General features: G+C 35.9%; 2 protein-coding genes and 1 pseudogene across 5 annotated transcripts in view; 1 reads left to right on the top strand and 2 right to left on the bottom strand.

Moving 5' to 3' along the window:
* Positions 1-287: 287 nt before the first annotated feature.
* On the bottom strand, positions 288-2,030 carry LOC120420013 (uncharacterized; annotated as a pseudogene).
* A 2,494-nt stretch (positions 2,031-4,524) lies between these two features.
* Positions 4,525-5,400, top strand: LOC120420012 (uncharacterized). Its single transcript, XM_039582917.2, has one exon. It carries the CDS (start codon positions 4,567-4,569, stop codon positions 5,338-5,340), a length of 774 nt encoding a protein of 257 aa, XP_039438851.1. The 5' UTR covers positions 4,525-4,566; the 3' UTR covers positions 5,341-5,400.
* A 5,467-nt stretch (positions 5,401-10,867) lies between these two features.
* Positions 10,868-19,961, bottom strand: part of LOC120420007 (uncharacterized) — a 133,512-nt gene continuing 124,418 nt past the window's right edge. For 3 of the 4 annotated variants that reach the window (XM_052709730.1, XM_039582909.2, XM_039582910.2), the window contains exon 6: positions 10,868-12,458. In XM_052709730.1, coding sequence (XP_052565690.1) covers positions 12,124-12,458 — 335 coding nt within the window. In that variant the 3' untranslated portion in view covers positions 10,868-12,123. The remainder of the gene's footprint in view (positions 12,459-19,961) is intronic. The other variant, XM_039582911.2, reaches the window with a different exon arrangement.

Raw genomic sequence — 19,961 nt, 5'->3', positions numbered from 1 at the left:
TACCAAGGTGTACAAGGCCTGTTACAGAATGAACATGAAAACATACCCCTCCTCACCCCTTTTTTTATTAGCTCATTAATAAAAAGCGAATACATTTCTTTATTTACGAATAAAACTGAATAAACTCAAAATCTGTATTTCTTCAATTTTTCGTTCTGGCTTTTTTCTTTGCCTGCTATTCGGTAGTGAACAATTTGAACGCCGCGATCGCGATGGATGCTTCGTTGGAAAGTATCCCACTAACCGGTCGGTTCTGGTTGAAAAAGTGCAGCCTGAACGTTCCGTTGACGCTCTGCTGCACCATCCGCGGGTCCCCCAGCAGTGCCGCCTGCTTCGAGGCCAAACTACTCGTACTCCAATCAACCCCGCCACCGTCAGCGTCAGCAAAGAGGACGACGATGAGATGGTCGTCTCCACGGACAGATTGAGCTCTTCAATCATGGAACGTCCCTCCTCGTCGGTTGGAAGTTCCATTATTGTGATGATCATGTCGTTGATGGTTGGATTGATTAGCTTCAGCAGCAGGATAGCCTCTCAATTGGTCCTGGTTGGTCACGTTGTGGTCGCACTGGCGGCACCGGAGGGATCGCTTGATCGAGAGCCGCTTGTGCTGCGGATAGAGCTTGTTCATCGTGAACGGTTGCTTAGTCGGTTGAGCCAGCCTCTGCTGCCGAGTCGTAATGTTTTTCTGCTGAATCGGCTTCGTTAGCAAATGCTCCGGAAGTTCATCAACGGCTTCACTCACGATGGATCGGTTGATCAGCGACGGCGTAGCCTTAATCTGCTCGGTCCAACCCATCGTCTGCCCGATTCGATCCGTCAAGCTCAGAAACTTGCTCGTTTTCTGCGTCTTCCGACGCCACCTGCCCCTGCTTTTCATGAAACACAACCGACTGGACTGCAGCAACAGTCCAAACCGAGTCGCATACGCGTACTCCGGCTCCGGCCACTGCCCTGTCGCCACTGGTTGCCGGCCGTATGCGGTTCCTCCTTCTTCCCCTCCTTACCAGCAGTAGCGGCTACGTCAGCACGTCGACATTCCACAGCACCACGGTGATGGGCCAGTTTCCGCCCAGATTGCTTAGCGTGTTGAGCAGTGCCATGTACGTTCCGTCGACGGCCGGGTCGCTAATTCGCGCAAAGAACGCCATCACCGCATCGGATCGGAGAGAAGTAGTACGGAACGTGGTGGTCGTAGATCATGGCCGGGGTGAACCAGACGACGGCCGCGGCGAGCATCGTCAGGGCGATTTGGTAGGGGATGACTTTGACCTAAATTGCAACGCTTCAGCATCGTCAGCGCCCACCCGTTGACGGCAATGTCCTACGTGGCGACGAGTTCAGCGCGAAAAAGATCCCCGTCAGGATGGGAATGTTAGCCGCGATGTAGGACACCACTTCATCTCCCTCGGAGTTTCCCAGCCAGCGATTCACGTGCAGGCTGAGGATCAGCATAAACAACCCGATCAGGTACTGCGCCGGCTAAAGCGCGACATGTACAGCGAGTCGACGATCGGCGCCCACAGCAGCCCACTGTTGAAGTCGGCCTGAAATGTTTAACAATTGTTATCGCGACGCGTAATGCCCGTGATGAACTCATCTCATATCAACCCCATCGAGATAAGACGCATCACCGGCCCAACCATCAACTCGCACCTGTTGTTTGTAGCTGGCGCCGCGATTCTGCAACATCATCGGGATGGCCGCCGCCAGCCCGATTGGAATGCCCTGCAGCAGGTACAGAAAGAATAGGATGGCAATGTTGCCCCAGTCGCAGCGCAGATCGCTCCGATCGTGTTTGCCCTCTTCATGGACAACGCCGGCATTGGTTCGTTTGGCCACCAGAAGCTGCTCCTCCTCCGCGTGCCGCTTCTGAACACCCATCGGGTTCAGTTTCTTGCTGGTGCTGGTCCCATTTGCAGGTTTGTTGAATCACGGGATCTTCCAGCCGGCACTGTCCGTGGCTAGGTTGGGATTGTCGTCCAGGACCCTCCTGATGTGTCGCTTAACCACTCCTACTTCGGGCGCATCTTTGCCCAGAACACCGAGCGTAACATAACCTGAAAATGAAAGAAATACATCAAATACAATTCCACCAGATCTTAGACGACGATATTTTAGTATCAAACTAGAATTAGGGTGGGAAACCAAGGTTTGTCAAAACGGTGAAAATGAAAAGGTGGATTTGCGTCAATAAATTAACGAAATATCAATACTTTAACTATCTATGTTAATGTTTTAATGATCTATTAATCTATATGTCCACCCCCTAGTTTATTGACGAGTTTTATTGAAACTCTTGCCGGAATGGGGTCCTAAAGCCGTGACTAAAGCCCTAAGTGAATTTTAAAGTATATTCAAAGCCCGATGAATTGACATCAACTGTTGTCAAACGAACGGGGTCTCTTTTTAGTTTGACACCCCTTTTACACACTAACAAACGTTTGTTTTGATAGTGTGCGTGAGCGCTGTGAAAAAAGTGACAGTTAGATTTGACATTTTAGTTTGAAATTGGGTCCTAAAATGAAGCTTAGATTGCTGATATTATTGTTTACAACGATAAAGCTTATTTTTCTGAGTACAATGACCCTTTGTACGACCACAAAGAGTTTAAAATGGATTTTTAAATCAATTTTGAAAAATGAACCTCGCGGTCCTTTTCGACAGAAAAGGTCCTACTTGACAGCTCTTTCTAAGGGAACCATAGTTGATCCATCGAAAAAATGTTGTCTTGCCAATATTTTTTTTGCCTTAAAATGAAAAAAAAAATGATCAGGAATGGTTTTTAATTGTGTTTTTTACCATTGTACATAAAAATTTACATAGGGCTTTAGTACCCAATTGACCAACCAACGGGGTACAAACTAAAAAAGTGTCAAACAAAAACGTGACCAACCACCGGGGGTTGAGTGTAGAACGATAAAAGCACGGGTATGAATCTTCAAGCAATTTCAATATGGCGATTGTATCAGAAGAAAGTGAGGCATTTTCACGTCCGCAAACATCGACCACACACATACTAATACAAAGCGGCACCAAAAGGCAAAAGGTTATTACGAATATTTTTGGCACTTTCGTTAAGTGTAGTTTGACTATCAAACTTGTAATTTGTTGATGATTTGTTCAAAAATTGGATAAAAATAATAAGTTTTTAGCAGCACACCTTTGGGCGGACATTTCTGTTGCTACCTGTTGGTTCCTTGGATTAGCTACCACAACGAGGCCCACCGTTTTGAAGGAGAAAATGATACAAGTTTTTCAGACGAGTTCCAATCCCCTGATAAAAGGCATGCCAGAAACAAAAACATTATTGACAAGTCGACGTTTTGCGAAAGAACAACTATTCTTCTGTTGCGCGAAAAAATCTGTTACGCCGAACAAAAATGTAGTGGTTTGTCGTTAGCGTGTAGCTTTGACAGCCCAGTTAACTCAATCGGAATTCTGAAACGGAATGCAATTCGAATCGTTTACGTATTCCGTTTCAAACGCAACAACCGATTCCGTGTACGGGAGGTTGCGCTCGTTGCGCTCGTATTTTGATTTTTGTCTGCTTAAACATTATAAGGTGCGTTCTTTTATTACGTAACGCAGTTGGGGGGGAGGGGAGGGGTTCGAAGGCTGTGTTACCAGAGAGAAGGGTTTTACGCTCCAAACAAAATTTCTAAAAAAAATTATGGGTGATGTTTTTTTTTTGCATTAAAATAAAAAAAAGTGATCAGAAATGGTTTTTAATCGTGTTTTTTACCATTGTACATAAAAATTGATATAGGGCTTTAGTACCCAATTTAAATTGATTTTTTAATCAAGTTTAGAAAATTGGGTACAAACACGATCAAAAACCATTTCTGATCACTTTTTTTTTCATTTTAATGCAAAAAAAATAATGACAAGACAACATTTTTTCGATGGATCAACTATGGTCCCCTTGGAACGAGCTGTCAAGTAGAAACTTTTCTGTCAAGAAGGACCGCGAGGTTAATTTTACAAAATTGATTTAAAAATCAATTTTAAACTCATTGTGGCCGTACAAAGGGTCATTGTACTCAGAAAAATAAGCTTTATCGCTGTAAACAATAATATCAGCAATCTAAGCTTCATTTTAGGACCCAATTAACTTCGCGGCCCTTCTTGACAGAAAATGTTCTACTTGACAGCTCGTTCCAAGGGGAACATAGTTGATCCGTCAAAAAATGTTGTCTTGTCAATTTTATTTTTTAGCATTAAAATGAAAAAAAAGTGATCAGAAATGGTTTTGAAACGTGTTATTTAACGTTGTACATAAAAATTGACATAGGGCTTTAGGACCCTATTCATTTAAAAAAAATCTTCCCGTCCCTTGTTGACATGGGCGGTTGTGGGTTGTGGGTTTACCCTATTGTACATTTAGAACTGCTACGTCATTTGTGAATAAACCCTGATCCATGAGGATTGCCGCATGACGAAAACTTCCCAAATTTTGACATTTCAACAAATATCCCAAAACAATCTCAAGCCGGCTGACAGTTGTGCGAAATTTCCCCAAAAACCAAAATAAATCGTAGGGAGTTTTAGCGATCGAGCAGAACCATGGAACCGGTGCCGAACATGAAAAAGGAAGATGAGGATTACGTCCCGGGTATGGATCAGGCATCGGCCGATGAAGAGGATGACGACGAAGATGAATCCGCAATGGAGCAGGAGGAGATGGAAGGGGACGAAGATGAGGACGACGACGATGCCGAAAGTGATGTGCCCGGAGATTACATCGAAGAAGAGATGCTGGTGTTTGCTGACTTTGAGAAGTATCTGGCCACGGAAGAGCTCATCGATCCCAACGTACGGGTTAAGGTGATTGGAATCGAAACCGAGAATCCCATCGTCCAAATCAACAACGATCTGTACAAGGGCTCTTACGACTTCGCCATTGGGACAAACGTGTTCCTAGAGGAAGATCCCGAGGGCAAGGCCGCAATCGATCCGCTGTACAGTCCAAATCCTGAAAAGTTGTACAAGTACTCCGGGCAGAGTTCGAAGGTGCTCAAAATGAAGCGGATATTCGTGACGCCTAAAACGGAACCGGCGGCTACCGACGTAAAGGTGAAACCGGAGCCAACCGACGAGCTCGAAGAACCGGACGAAATAGAAAACGTCACGTCCAAGGAAAAGGAGCGGTACATTGTGCGGCAGAATTACGAGGAAGCGCTGAATCTGCACCTGCCCGAGGGCGTATACCCGCCGAGGCACATCGATCTGGAGCACAACTGCGAGGCGATCGTCCGGCGAACCTTGACGACGCTGAACATGGCCGAGAGCGACATGGAGGACGACCCTAATGGTGGTGACTTCAAGCCGGTGATGTGAGATTGATCTTTATTTATTAAGTTATGTTTAAGTTCAATAAGACTGTAAATTTTAATTATTTTTCAATGCGTTTCAATGTCTTTTGACAAATGCCCTTGAAATTCTGAATCTGAATGAGCGTCCAGTAAACAAAAAACTGACTTTCAAACTCCATTTAAAAAAGTTATCCACCACTTAAAAAGCGTTGCAAAACTGGTAAAAAAAAATATGTAGAGGAAGGTGCGGCTAAAGAAACAACCACTCGAACGGCCGTATTTTTTACAATTTTAATATTTCGAGCATGAGTATTTGCTTCTAGCAATGCAATTAGTTAGTTTTTCGTAAAAACGTTTAAAAAAATTGTAAGATATTATTATCTTTTCTGAAAACCAAACAACGTTTTAAATACATTGTAATCTTATGTTTCTAAGTGGTACATAACAATTCAATTGTTAGCAAATAAACATTATTTTTTATGAATTTTTCGTCTTGCCCCACCTAGCTGTTACAGAAGTACGTGCTGAAAACAATAATTTTAAAATCATTTTTTATGATAAAAAAACCAGATTTTTTAAAAACTTCTGGCAAAATCATAGTCAATACCTGGAATAAGGTGATTATAAAAAAATCCGACTGATTTTTTTAGTTTTTTATGGGTGTTAACGAACATTTCTTAAGCTTAACAAGCTTGACCCATCTACCCTTATTTATTAATGGTATTTTTTAACACTGGAACGCCCAACGCATGTCCAACTTACACGGACGCCCAAGCCTCGCAAAAAAGGTGGAACGGTAACTTCAACTCGCTGGTTCTCGGGCATTACTCAACCAATCGGGACGATTCTTGTTTCCAGTGATTTGTAAGAATGTCTAGATGGTCCTAAAATTTTGCAGAACTTGATTTGAACAAATCTGTAATTTCTGCGACCGAAAACATCGTTCCAACTTTTTTTAAACACCTCCGCGGAATTTTAGGCAATTTTTTTTACGCGCAAAAAATAAAGTTGGGACGATGTTTTTGATCGCAAAAATTACAGATTTGATCAAATTAAGTTCTGCAAAGTTCTAGAATCATCTAGACATCCTAACAAATCACTGGAAAGAAGAATCATCTTGATTGGTTGAGTTACGCTCGAGAACCAGCGAGTTGAAGTTAACGTTCCACCTTTTTTGGAGCCTTGGGCGTTGGAATGTTAATATGGAACATGTATGCGAACAGGGGCAGTAAAATTCATAATGTAAAAATTCAAAAAAAATCTTAATTTCAAAAACTAAGAAATCATAAAAATAAAGTATTTTAGGATTTTGAAATTGAAAAAAAAAAACAAAAATTCGAAAATAATTAAACTCTTAAATTCTAAAATTTAAGAAATCCAAAATTCATAAATCATAAATTCTTAAATTCTTAGATTCTTAAATTCTTAAATTCTTAAATTCTCAAATTCTCAAATTCTTAAATTCTTAAATTCTTAAATTCTTAAATTCTCAAATTCTCAAATTCTTAAATTCTTAAATTCTTAAATTCTTAAATTCTTAAATTCTTATATTCTTAAATTCTTAAATTCTTGAATTCTTAAATTCTTAAATTCTTAAATTCTTAAATTCTTAAATTCTTAAATTCTTAAATTCTTAAATTCTTAAATTCTTAAATTCTTAAATTCTTAAATTCTTAAATTCTTAAATTCTTAAATTCTTAAATTCTTAAATTCTTAAATTCTTAAATTCTTAAATTCTTAAATTCTTAAATTCTTAAATTCTTAAATTCTTAAATTCTTAAATTCTTAAATTCTTAAATTCTTAAATTCTTAAATTCTTAAATTCTTAAATTCTTAAATTCTTAAATTCTTAAATTCTTAAATTCTTAAATTCTTAAATTCTTAAATTCTTAAATTCTTAAATTCTTAAATTCTTAAATTCTTAAATTCTTAAATTCTTAAATTCTTAAATTCTTAAATTCTTAAATTCTTAAATTCTTAAATTCTTAAATTCTTAAATTCTTAAATTCTTAAATTCTTAAATTCTTAAATTCTTAAATTCTTAAATTCTTAAATTCTTAAATTCTTAAATTCTTAAATTCTTAAATTCTTAAATTCTTAAATTCTTAAATTCTTAAATTCTTAAATTCTTAAATTCTTAAATTCTTAAATTCTTAAATTCTTAAATTCTTAAATTCTTAAGTACTTAAATTCTTAAATTCTTAAATTCTTAAATTCTTGAATTCTTGAATTCTTAAATTCTTAAATTCTTAAATTCTTAAATTCTTAAATTCTTAAATTCGTAAATTCTTAAATTCTTAAATTCTTAAATTCTTAAATTCTTAAATTCTTAAATTCTTAAATTCTTAAATTCTTAAATTCTTAAATTCTTAAATTCTTAAATTCTTAAATTCTTAAATTCTTAAATTCTTAAATTCTTAAATTCTTAAATTCTTAAATTCTTAAATTCTTAAATTCTTAAATTTTTAAATTCTTAAATTTTTAAATTCTTAAATTCTTTAATTCTTAAATTCTTAAATTCTTAAATTCTTAAATTCTTAAATCCTTAAATTCCCAACCCAACTTTGTATAAAAATAAAAATTTCGTGGCTGTATTAATCCCAGAGTGAAATTTTGGCGAGGACTTTGAATAATCGAATGCGAACCGTGTACAAAAATGTCAAATTCCTACATTTACGAATTTTCAAGTTTATGAATACTTTTATTCAATTTTAAGTTCCTGCGCTTTAACAGTTTTGAATTTTTGAAATTTTTAATTTAAGTTTTTATGAGTTTGTTAATGTTAATGTTTATTAATTCTTTTACAGTGCATTACAGAGTTTTGAAGTTCCTTTCAGCTGTGTGTTGCATCATAATCCATCTGGGACCAATTCTCGAGTTTTTTTTTGAAAAGGTCCTATATACAAAATTTTCACTTTTTGCTTTTTGAGTGTTTTTGAATACCCCTGACTCAAGGCGGTTCTAAAAACACCCAAAAAGCAAAAATTGAAAATTTTGTTTATAGGACCTTTTCAAAAAAACTCTAGAATTATTTCTTCAACTATAAGTTCACTATAAAAAAACTTACAAATTTTTTTGTTAATTTAGAATTTAGAATGTTAGAATTTTTTATGTTTTGAGTTTTTGAATTTCTGAATTCTCATTTCGAAGTAAATGAGTTTCCTTTTTTTTTTATAATAGTCCTTGTTTATTCGCTTAAAATTTTAAAGTTCAAATTTGAAGTTTTCTACACTAATGTTATCTATAGAATTATTACAAACAAAATATAAATATTTGGCAACAATGAGTTTTGTTTGAATTGAATGCTCTCGTGACAATCGACTAAATGATGGATACAGAAAATACTCATTCCGTTTATGTCTAAGATTAGGACTAATAGCATTCAGTTTTGTTTTCGCATAACTCCATACTGGGGAAACTATGCGACACTCGAATAGCCTATGCTCTAGTGTGTCCACTGTCCGCGGACAATGGTCACAGTTCGGACTAGATCGTCTGTTTTGCCGATGCAGCAGCTCGTTGTGTTGGATTTTCCCATGTACTGCGCAATACCAATTGGATCGAAGTGTAGAGTCCAGTTTTTGATCCCCTAGTTGTTTGAAGATACGTCTCCATTCTCGCTGGGTTTCTAGGATGGCAGGATCACATTCACCTTCCAGGAGCTCTTGGAAGATGACGAACGAGCTGGGCTGCTGAATTGCACGTGGTGACAGTGTTGATATTTCCAGAACAGTTGTTTTGATTTGTGGGTAAGCGGCTGGTATCTGAAAGAAAGGTGTGTTGTATCGCATGTCCCTGAAGAGGTCTAGTTCACTTTCATTTTTCAGCATCCTGTTTGTGATCAGCGCAGTTGATTTGAGGCCAGGTGAGTGAAGATTCAGACCACCACGAGATTTGTAACCTAATTTAAATTTTTGCCTTCCTCACTTTACTGAGGAAAGGCTATAAAATCACTCGAAAAACGAACTTTTTAGTTAGACCTCCTAGACCTACCTTCATTTTTACATATCGACTCAGAATCATAAGCTGAGCAAATGTCTGTGTGTTTGGCTGTATGTAGACATGTGTACCAAATCAATGTCACTGGAATATCTTGACACAGGCTCAACCGATTTTGTCCGGAATGGTTTTAGTCGATCCGTCTTAACGTCCCCTAACTTGCTATTTAAATTCATGCAGTTTTATCATGTATTTAAAAAGTTATGTTAAAAAACCTGTTTCATATTTAATTAAAATTATGGTAAAAAGGGTGGTTTTTTCATGAAACTCTCACATGCTATATATTTTCAGAAAGCATATGAGAAGACCTTTCTTGTGGATTAAGAACTTTCAAGATCTGACTTACCTATCTAAAATTACAAGCAGTTTAAAAAATGGTCTGAATTTACATAACCTCAAATGGTCCCGTCTGTTCGCCACGAAAAAAAGCCTTGTAGAGGGATGCCATTTTCCTGAAAGGCGGTGTCTGTATAATCTTGACAAAAAGTCTGTAGAAAGTCTTTTTTTTTACTCGTCACTTAGGGGATTGTTTACTCGTCACTTTAGGGGATTGTATAATCACTATATAAATTAGAGGAAGGCACCAACCACCTAAAGGTGGATTAAGTTACGTTTTTTAAAATAAATTTATTTTTGAGATTCTTGAACTGAATTTTATACATATTTTCAAAATTTTAGGATTTACAAAATTTAAGTATTTTTTTTTGCATTTATTTTTTTTTATCCTGATATTTTAAAATTTTAGAATACAGTGGACTCTCTCGTTGTCGATATTGAAGGGACCTTCGAGAGAGAGAGTTATCAAGTTGTAAAATGAATAATCAAAGCAATCTATTTGAAGTTTTTTTTTTTTTTTTTTAGTTTCTGCTTTGTTTGTTTGCCTGGATTTGTTTGGAGTCCCATAAGTCACTATCTATAAGCTATGAAGTTTAGTTAAGTACTTTAAAAGTTATGCTAAAAAATAATTTAGACGTTAGTCCGAAAGCTTGTAAAAAGGGTGATTTTTGTAAGAATAGACCCCAAATGCCCAATAGTTTGAAATTTTTCAAGCATGTTAAGGGGAAATGATACCATTTCGACTGAATCTATTAACTATACAAAGGAAGGCAATTCGAAAATTCAGAATCTTGATGGGATTTGAGACAAATAACCTAATATCACATGTTTTAAAATAAGTTAAAATAATGTTTGAAAAGTTTATTACTCCGACAAACCAGGATTTGACCACTTTCCGTTTTTTTTTTCTTATGGAATTGTGATATGAAAAAAGGCAACACAAATTTTGCTGATATCGCTACGATCAAAATATTTATTTGGCTGCATGTTTAGAATTGTTATCATTATCGGAACACGGTTGCGAAGCACATGGCGATTAAAGGTTTAAAAGTCGTTGCCTCCTCCAACTCGTCTACGCTTTTAAAATCTGTCGGTGGTTATTGTTTGTTCTTTTTAAGAAAACAAAAAACGGTACAGCTGGAACAGAAAATCACGCCAATCATAAAGCAAGGAAGGGACAGTTGTGCAACTTAAAACTAACGAAATAAAACAACCAATTGTATATTTTTACATAAAATGCGAAAGACTTTTTCGATACTCCTTTATTACGTTGTGGGGAGGGGGAATTTGATTACAATTAGTACATAAAACGAGCGGGAAAAAGTAAGACAAGGTTACGATAATAATTACACTTTTTTTTTCTTTCTCCTGCGCCCTTTTTCCACCTCTTTTTTTGCCATTCAGTTTAAATCGCACTCTGCTTCGCTCCGTTCAAATCTCGCGACAATTTTCGCTCAATCAGTGTCATCTGCACTCACACTGCGGGGATTGGTTTTCCCACACTGCTCACACGCTCACACACATACACACTCAGAATAATAGCAATTCGATTACTTGATCAAGCTGACTATTTTGTTGCTTTTTTTCTTCTCTCTCTCTCAATCTCTCTTTTTCTTTTTTGTTGCTGTTATCTTGGAGGAGTTGGATGCTTATAACAGGAAAAAAAAAAAATACACGATAAAAATGACGATAGACGTTACATTTAGATATTTTTACCTTTCATATTCGCATAAAATGTTTTGTAAATGTCGGAAATATGGATTGTTTCTCTCTTCTGCATCGATTTGCGAAGGGGGAAAACGGGAGGAATGGATTCTGTTCGGTTTTCGTTGCAAGCCTTTGCTCTCATTGTTTTTTTTTTAAGCAGTGTTGTGTACGGAATTTGGGACTTTTTCGTCTGGTCGTCCTCGTTTTAGAATAATTCTTCTTCTTATCGCTCTAGGGGGGGGTAGCTAAAATAGTAAGCCTATTGTGTATAACCTTCTTCTATACGCTTAGTTTCAATACGTTATTTTTTTATTTTCGTAGAATATTTATAAATTTTACTCAATTTAATGTTTTTTTTCTTTTTCTGTATATTCATCACAATGATAGTAATATTCATTTGAATGTTGTTTTTTTTTCTTTCTTCTCTAAATGTATAAATCCTGAATCGGATGCCAACCTAAAACGATCCGTTGGTTCTGTTTAGCTCAACTAAGTTTGACCAAACGTGCTTTTAAATACTGTAACTTGTCTTTTTCGAAAAATTCACAAATAATTTTTGTTCGCGTTAAAATTTGCACAAAGTAAGATTTTCTCTTTTTTCATAGTAAATGAATTTCTCTCTAATAATAGTTCTTCTAAGCATAGTCCACGTTCAGATGTTTGCGTTTGTTTCTTTAATCCAATAATTACAAGAAAAAGAAAAAAAAAAGTTAAACATATTACACAAAATTGTTATAATTTAATAATCCCGCAAACTGTGACACCCTTAAAACAGCAAATCCGTAACTCGCGTGCCCTGGCTCCAGTTGACCGTCTGCTCGTCCGAGGCCGGCTTCAGATACTGTATGCTTTCGGGTTCGCCACCGTCCTGCTGCTGCTGCTGTCCGTTTAGCGTCGCGCCGTCCACAACACCGTTGAACCGGGGCGGCGGCTGGCTGATCCCGTTGGTGCCGCCACCGTTTGCCAATGGCTGGGCAGGATGATGTTCGTTGCTGGTGCTGCTCGCGGAGGAGGACGGCGACGGGGTCCGCGTGACGCCCAGCTCGAAGGTGGTATCTATGGCGGCCTTTACTGGGGTATAACTAGCAAAAGGAGCGGAGCCTAGAATTAATCGAGGGGTATTGGTAACAGAAAAACTTTATTCGAGGGGGGTTTAACGTAAAAAATGGAAGAAGGTGGAAAAATCAAGGGGCTGTCTGAAGAGGGGTGTAACAGAAGTGCAGGATTGTGGAAAGGGTGCAAAATCTTTTAAAAATATCGAAATGTTAAAGTATTTGTATTGCGGAGTAGAGATCAATCAACCAACGTTTCATTACGAACGTAAGAGAGGTCTTTACATTACTTGTAGAACACAAGTTTCTGAATGCTAGAAACCATTATTGATGTTATGAAAAAAATATTATAGACAACTAAATTTTATTCAGAGATCAAAATTTTGCTTCTCTGACAATATTTTGTCCAAATTCCTTCTACAAGTTGTTCAGAGTTGTACACTCCACGTTGTGATTCCCTTTGGTGATGATTTGTCTATTCCTTACAGAAATGTTAAAATCATGCTGACCAGAGCAAAGACCAGAACGTCAATGATTGCAGCTCAACTGAATGATATTGAATATTTGGCCCTTTTGACATGGAAATTCCTGCTTCCAAAATTTTCAAAATATTTTTTTCGAAAGGATCACAAAATTTTACAATTTTTTTTATTTTTTACCATTGTAAAATGGACCATTTGTTGCTGAGATATTGGCATTCGAACACGGGGGCCTGTTTGGATGAGACAAAATTTAAATTTTCTTGTTTCTTTTTCTTTTATTCGCTGTATTTCAGCAACCAGAGGTCCAATCTTCAATGTCTCCAAGGCATTTTCTTTCGAAAAAAATATTTTCGGAAATGAACAAACATGGCCACCTTTTTTTAAAAATCGAAGAATTGGAATATTTCAGTTAAAATCAAACTTTAAGTCGCTATACAGTCCAGACTCGATTATCCGAAGACCTTGTCGAAATTTCACTTCGGATAATCGGATCAAAAAAAAAAAAAATCCTTTGTCTTATTTTTGATTGCCGAGCTTTTAAAAGTATGATCCCTAAACTGCCCCAGATCGCATAAATGTCCCATATGCATTTTCATCGTTTTTGAGTTATTTATGCGGTTCTGTTAAAAATCGTGTGATCTTTCAGAAAAGCATATAACATCCAGTACTTTGTTCTTGAAATCAGGAGGAAATCCAGTTTTTTCGTGAAAACTTAACACGTAGCCTTATGTGTGGGACAAACTTCAAATGCGTTTTTCTCAGCTTGCTGTTTTTGCATATGGGACATTTATGCGAACATGGGCAGTAAACTACTCTAAAGTGATTCAGAATTTTTGAATCCAAGATGGCGGCTAAAATGGCGATGATGAAATATTAAAAAATCCATTTTAAAATTTAATAGGCAATCAACTATTCAAATCTGAATTAATTAGGGTCGCAGAACTCAAATTTGATGTTAAAAACAAGAAAATAAAATAATATGATTTTTTTTGGTCGTGATTCGATTATCCGAAGTCCCATACAAACCTTCGGATAATCGAACTTCGAAAAATCGAAACTTCGGATAATCGAGGCTTCGGATAATCGAGTCTGGACTGTATTTTGGAAACGGTGCACTTTATCAAAACATCTGTAAAGACCTTTTCGATTGCAAATTAAATTTTACATTATGAACTAAAGTCGCAAAAAAAAACTTCGAGTGAAATTTATATTATTATTCCAATTTAAAAAAAAAAAAATCATGAGTCGGCGGCAAACTTTTTGCGCATATTTTTCTACGGCATAAAAGTTGCGTTTTTTATCCACTAAAACAAATGAAAAAAAATCAAAAAAAATTAAACACGGATTTTGGGAAATTCATTTTTTGTGAAACTAAGTAAATAAAAAAATCGGCATATTTTTTTCCGTGTACCTTTTTTCTGTATAGTCCTACAACTTCCTTCAAATGCAACAGATTTTCTAATATTTACGTACCATTTTGTATGGACAGTTGCAAAAAATTCATGTATGGGTGAACCACCGACACACAAAATGGCGTCTTTCATTTTTGGTCTTTCACTTTTTGGTCATAGGGAAGGCCACCAAAAAGTTTTAGCCAATTCAAAAAATTAAAATGAAATCCATTTCCGGTTTTGGTGGAGAATTGCTCATACTCTTACATATTTCAATATCATTTTAAAAAAAATCTTTTTTTTAACATTTTTGTTGGTTAACATAAGTGCAGTTCTTTAAAAAAAAAGTGAGATAACAGTCGGCTGCAAGTATTTTTTTTTTCAAAATAGTGTATTCTTGTTGAAGAAAAATTTGAGCAGGGTTTTTTTCATTCATTAACAGAAAAATGTTCCTGTTTCAGTATTTTTTTTGTAAGTTTTTCCATTCTGTCAATCATGAGAGAGCTGCTTGAAAAAATAAATAGAAAAACGCAAAATTCGACAAGATATGAAAGAGTTTTATTAACTTTTAAAACAATTTATTCCTATTTTTGTAATATTTCTGGGAGTTTTTTTTTATTCTTTGAAGCATAAGCAGTTCTTTAAGAAGATTTATGTGATGAAGTTTGAACTGAAACATATTTTAACGAATCTTTAAGCAGGTATTAGACTATGACAAACAAAAAAATAAACATACTCGCACTTGTTCGTGTTTGACGGTTTGCCAAACTTGCAAAATGTTTCTAGGCTGACGTTTCTGCAAACAAACCTAGCAGGCAAACTGCCAGCCAAACTTTCAAAAAGACTCAAGATTGTTTGTTTGCTTTGTATTCTTTCAACATAATTTATTCTTATTTTTGCAATATTTCAATGAGTTTTTGTATTAATTTACACATGAGTAAAAGAAAAAACTTAATCGAGTCTGAAATGTATTTGCAAAAAAAATATTCTGGTATCTTCAATATTTTTGTGATTTTTTTTTTCAATTTCAGTCTATTACATTTTTATATTTTGCTTTTGTATTTCAATTATATATTTATGTTTTTGAGATTCAATAATTTCTTGTTACAGTAGTATTTTTTTTACTTATAAATTATTTCGAAGAAAATGTGTTCTTTAAAAAGTTGTATGAGAATAAGCCTCAATTGTTTTTTTTTCAGTCTAATTAATTCTTGTTTGATAATCTAAAAACAAAAAAAGTTTTTTTTCCAGCGGTGATGCTATTTTATGTTTTTGTAACACACTTACTTAAGGGGTTACATACATGGGTAATTCTCCGCCAACTCACACAGCAGTTGCCCCGACCCCTCTTCGATTTGCGTGAAACTTTGTCCTAAGGGGTAACTTTTGTCCCTGATCACGAATCCGAGGTCCGTTTTTTGATATCTCGTGACGGAGGGGCGGTACGACCCCTTCCATTTTTGAACATGCGAAAAAAGAGGTGTTTTTCAATAATTTGCAGCCTGAAACGGTGATGAGATAGAAATTTGGTGTCAAAGAGACTTTTATGTAAAATTAGACGCCCGATTTGATGGCGTACTCAGAATTCCGAAAAACGTATTTTTCATCGAAAAAAACACTAAAAAAGTTTTAAAAATTCTCCCATTTTCCGTTACTCGACTGTAAAAAAATTTGGAACATGTCATTTTATGGGAAATTTAATGTTCTTTTCGAATCTACATTGACCCAGAAGGGTCATTTTTTCATTTAGAACAAAATTTTTCATTTTAAAATTTCGTGTTTTTTCTAACTTTGCAGGGTTATTTTTTAGAGTGTAACAATGTTCTACAAAGTTGTAGAACAGACAATTACAAAAATTTTGATATAAAGACATAAGGGGTTTGCTTATAAACATCACGAGTTATCGCGATTTTACGAAAAAAAGTTTTGAAAAAGTTGGTCGTCATCGATCATGGCCGTTCATCGTCACCCGCGACAGACACGGACGACGAAACAAAGAGAAACGCAAAAAGTAACTTTTTCAAAACTTTTTTTCGTAAAATCGCGATAACTCGTGATGTTTATAAGCAAACCCCTTATGTCTTTACATCAAAATTTGTGTTATTGTCTGCTCTACAACTTTGTAGAACATTGTTACACTCTAAAAAATAACCCTGCAAAGTTAGAAAAAACACGAAATTTTAAAATGAAAAATTTTGTTCTAAATGAAAAAATGACCCTTCTGGGTCAATGTAGATTCAAAAAGTACATTAAATTTCCCATAAAATGACATGTTCCAAATTTTTTTACAGTCAAGTAACGGAAAATGGGAGAATTTTTAAAACTTTTTTAGTGTTTTTTTCGATGAAAAATACGTTTTTTCGGAATTCTGAGTACGCCATCAAATCGGGCGTCTAATTTTACATAAAAGTCTCTTTGACACCAAATTTCTATCTCATCACCGTTTCAGGCTGCAAATTATTGAAAAACACCTCTTTTTTCGCATGTTCAAAAATGGAAGGGGTCGTACCGCCCCTCCGTCACGAAATATCAAAAAACGGACCTCGGATTCGTGATCAGGGACAAAAGTTACCCTTTAGGACAAAGTTTCACGCAAATCGAAGAGGGGTTGGGGCAACTTTTCCCGATTTCGTGTGAGTTGGTAGAGAATTACCCACATGTAAATCGGCAAAAATGTCAGAGGTTGTTATATATCTGTTTTCATGACATTAAAATAAACATTTTCAACTATTAACAAAATAAATTTGAAGACATTTGGTTGTATACAACATCACACAAAGTCAAAGCAAATTTTAATGACAATTCCGGACCGGAATGACTCTTGAGATAGGTGGTTTGAAATAAATAATGTCGAGCCTATGTTTTTCATAATTTTGAAGTAAAAATTAGAACAGTACTGCTTATGCTTCATTTCAAGAAAGTAGTAGTAGTAGTTGTACGTCTTATTCCGTTCTGTGGTCCCCTCAATTTTAAAATTTTCCAAAACTCATGTATAAGGGGGAGCAAAAACTTTTAATAAAATTTGTAGGGAGAGTGGGGTAATATGCACCCCCTAAGGGAAAACTGAAATTTCACAAACATAAAAGCTACCACAAATCAACTTTTACAATATCAATAAATGCTTTTTACCTTGCCTAAAAGTCATATTGAAAGTCCAATGAAAATTAGATGAAAACACAACATTTTTAAAATTTGCAAATTAAATAAGCTGTTTTCGTAATACAATGCTCAAATTTCGCCAGCATTCATTTGCAATGTTAAGCTTCCATTCCTACACTGAAATAAAAAAAAAAGGAACAAAGTTCCTAAATTCTAGGAATTTTGCCTCTTTTCCTTATTTAGTAACCGGGTTTTGTGGACGAGAAAAGCTGGGGGTGCATTTTACCCCGGGGTGCATATTACCCCCTCTCCCCCTATAAGACTTATAAATAAATAAGCTCAAAATCTTAACATGTTATCATATGAACAAGTGTTATGATTTTGGCATTAACATTCGTTTTAGTGATAACCATTCGATATCAATATCGATAACTGACGCAGGAAAAATTCAATTTCAATCGAGTACTTAAATGATAATTTTCCTCTAGCAGCTACATCAAACAAACTCCTACGAAAAAAGCTTCCAAAAACAAAACATCAAACAATCGACTCGCTGGACCACCCACCACCCGTCACTACGAGCACCGGTGCCGGCGACGACAGCACCAAAAATCGATCCGTGATCTCGTGCACTTTCCCCGCCGAACGAAGCTGACCGTTGGCCTGGACCGGTGGACCAAGTTGCTGCTCATTAGTGTCACCACCACAACCGACACGTTTGCGTTTACGTTTGACGACGGGCGTGGGATTGATTTGGCGAAGTTGTTGCTGTTGCTGTCGTGGTTTGCGTTCTAAATTGGTCAATTGACGGTTGGAGTCCGTGGGAAAAAATTGGAGAAGAAAATGTCAATTATGTCGCGCTTTAATATGCTGTTTAGAAGGTGAAAATGAGGCTGAAATTGAATTTAATGAAAATATTCCGACTAAACTGCACTAGCACTGGGTGGTGTTTGAAAAAGGGGGTGTGAAATGAGTAGTTATTTGAACAAGGCAGGGGAGTAGGGAGTTTGTGGAAAGTGGAAGGGAGGTTTCGTGAGTAGCTAGTTAGAGAGTTGGAGAGATGGTCGATACGGAAGTTGAAGAACGACAACAAACAGCTGAAGCGAAAAAGACATTGGAGAACTACAATCGCATCATCGAGATAGCTTTATCTTCACGAACGAAGAGCCAATCCTACAGGGTGTCGAGCAGAGTGTCTACGTGTTGTGACCACTGCTGACGAAGATGGCATGTGGAATGATGGCACTTTTCTACTTTCTCTATTATAAAACTTAAGGTGGCGCGTGACGATAGATTTTTCTCTCTCTCTGGTTTGTTTGATCGGTTTATTTTTCTTTGATGAACGCTAATCAGAGAGACTCAAAAGAGTCCATCTTAAACACCGTGAGAATAAATAATACCAAAATTGAAAATTTTTAACTGAATGTATCATCAACCTCAACTGGGCAGAATCGGGACTGCAGTCTAAATTAGGACAGCAGTTTTTTAGAGGACCTAAACACTTTTTATTTTAAAATCGATGTACTAATGTTGATGTTCAGTATTCATTCTAACCGAGCATCCCCAATTCGCTCAATGTTTCCGAAAAAATAATGCTGTACTTTTTAAAGGTTAAAAACAAATGCAATTCAAAACACAAGTACAGTCCAGACTCGATTATCCGAAGCTATGTATGGGACTTCAAATCGAACTAAGAACAATTTGTTTTTCGTTTTTTTTTTCTTGTTTTCAACATTAAATTCAAGTTCTGCGACCCCCTTTAAGTCATTTTCTGTTTTTTTTCCTAGTATTTCGTCCCCGCCATATTGGCCGCCATCTAATTCTAAATCACCCTAGCGTTATTTAAGGGTTAAACCTACTTAAGCTCGACAATCAAAAATAAGACAGCGAAAATTTTTTTTTTGTCGTGATTCGATTATCCGAAGTAAAAATTTCCAAAGCCTTCGGATAATCGAGTCTGGACTGTATCAAGAAAAATTCGAAAAAACACTGATTATATCGCATGAAAATACTGATTTTTGAGGGCTTGCTTTGATGCTGTTTATAAAATTCGCAATAATTTTTGAATAGTGCCTTAGCTGTTTTTGCCTAAGGTTACGCCAAATTGAAAAAAAAAATGCGGAAATAAGTCATAGAAGGAGTAACGTCATGATTCGAAATCCGGACACTTAGTAGCATATAATTTTGGTTATAACTGGCAAAAAATCATGTAACAAGTTGGAAATGTAGAAATATCATGGGGATGTAGTATAAACAGTCATTTTTATGAGAATGCATGCAAAATATGTCTTTTCTAACAATTTTTCATCAGAATTTTAAAATTAAAATGACTTGTTGTGCTTCGAATCCCAGACACTGATAAAAGCTGATTCGAATTCCGGACACTCAATTTTGCTTATGAATCGCACTTATTTTCTGAAAAATATCAAAAATCTTTACAAAGAATTATAAAAATATTTTTGCTAAAGAAAAACGAAATTGCAATCGAAAAGAACTTTTCAAATTGTTTGATAAAATGTACAGTGTTCAAGTTATAGCCATATTAAGGTAATTTTTTTGGTTTTTATAGGTTTTTTTCAA

Source organism: Culex pipiens, chromosome 3 (genome assembly GCF_016801865.2).
Source record: "Culex pipiens pallens isolate TS chromosome 3, TS_CPP_V2, whole genome shotgun sequence".
Classification (NCBI taxonomy): Eukaryota; Metazoa; Arthropoda; class Insecta; order Diptera; family Culicidae; genus Culex; species Culex pipiens.
Note: the sequence above shows the minus strand (reverse complement) of the source record. Positions and strands in the feature narration are given on the sequence as shown.

Excerpts from the sequence above, each read along its gene's own strand:
- LOC120420012 (XM_039582917.2), top strand. The coding sequence starts at position 4,567 with ATGGAACCGGTGCCGAACATGAAAAAGGAAGATGAGGATTACGTCCCG.